A 531-nucleotide genomic window follows, 5' to 3' on the forward strand; every position below is an offset into this window, starting at 1 on the left:
GCGGGCGGCGTGCCAGGGGCTGCTGCTGAGGGCGAGTGACGGCGGCGATCCGGCACGGACGGGCACGGCTCGGATCCGCGTGACTGTGCTGGACGCGAACGACAACGCGCCCGTGTTCAGCCAGGCGGAGTACACGGTGCGTGTGCCCGAGGACGTGCCCGTGGGCTCTGTCCTCGTCACTGTCACGGCCATGGACGCTGACGACGGGTTGTACGGACACGTGAAATACTCGTTTAAGAAAATCACAGACAAAGCCTCACAGATTTTCAAGCTGGATGCCGAGTTAGGAGCGATCACTCTATTGCGGACCCTGGACTTCGAGGAAGGCGACTCCTATGAGCTGGAGGTGCAGGCGCATGATGGTGGTGGCTTCTTTGATACGACGCATGTTGTGATTACCGTAACAGATGTGAACGACAACCCCCCCGAGCTCACAGTGTCATCGAGGCTGAATGAGATCTCTGAAGATGCCCCGTCCGGGACAGTGGTAGCTCTGCTACACGTTCAGGACCGGGACTCGGGGGCCAACGG

At 60.6% G+C, this 531-nt stretch overlaps 1 protein-coding gene across 1 annotated transcript in view; it reads left to right on the forward strand.

Annotated features, from left to right (window-relative positions):
- LOC115949240 (protocadherin gamma-A10-like) overlaps nt 1–487 on the forward strand; it is a gene marked incomplete at its 3' end in the record, with an annotated part of 1440 nt that extends 953 nt beyond the window's left edge. Inside the window, exon 2 of the mRNA XM_031065758.1 lies at nt 17–487. Coding sequence (XP_030921618.1) covers nt 17–487 — 471 coding nt within the window. The remainder of the gene's footprint in view (nt 1–16) is intronic.
- Between the last annotated feature and the right edge of the window lie 44 nt (nt 488–531).

The sequence above is a fragment of the Geospiza fortis genome, unplaced genomic scaffold, assembly GCF_000277835.1.
Source record: "Geospiza fortis unplaced genomic scaffold, GeoFor_1.0 scaffold1993, whole genome shotgun sequence".
NCBI lineage: Eukaryota > Metazoa > Chordata > Aves > Passeriformes > Thraupidae > Geospiza > Geospiza fortis.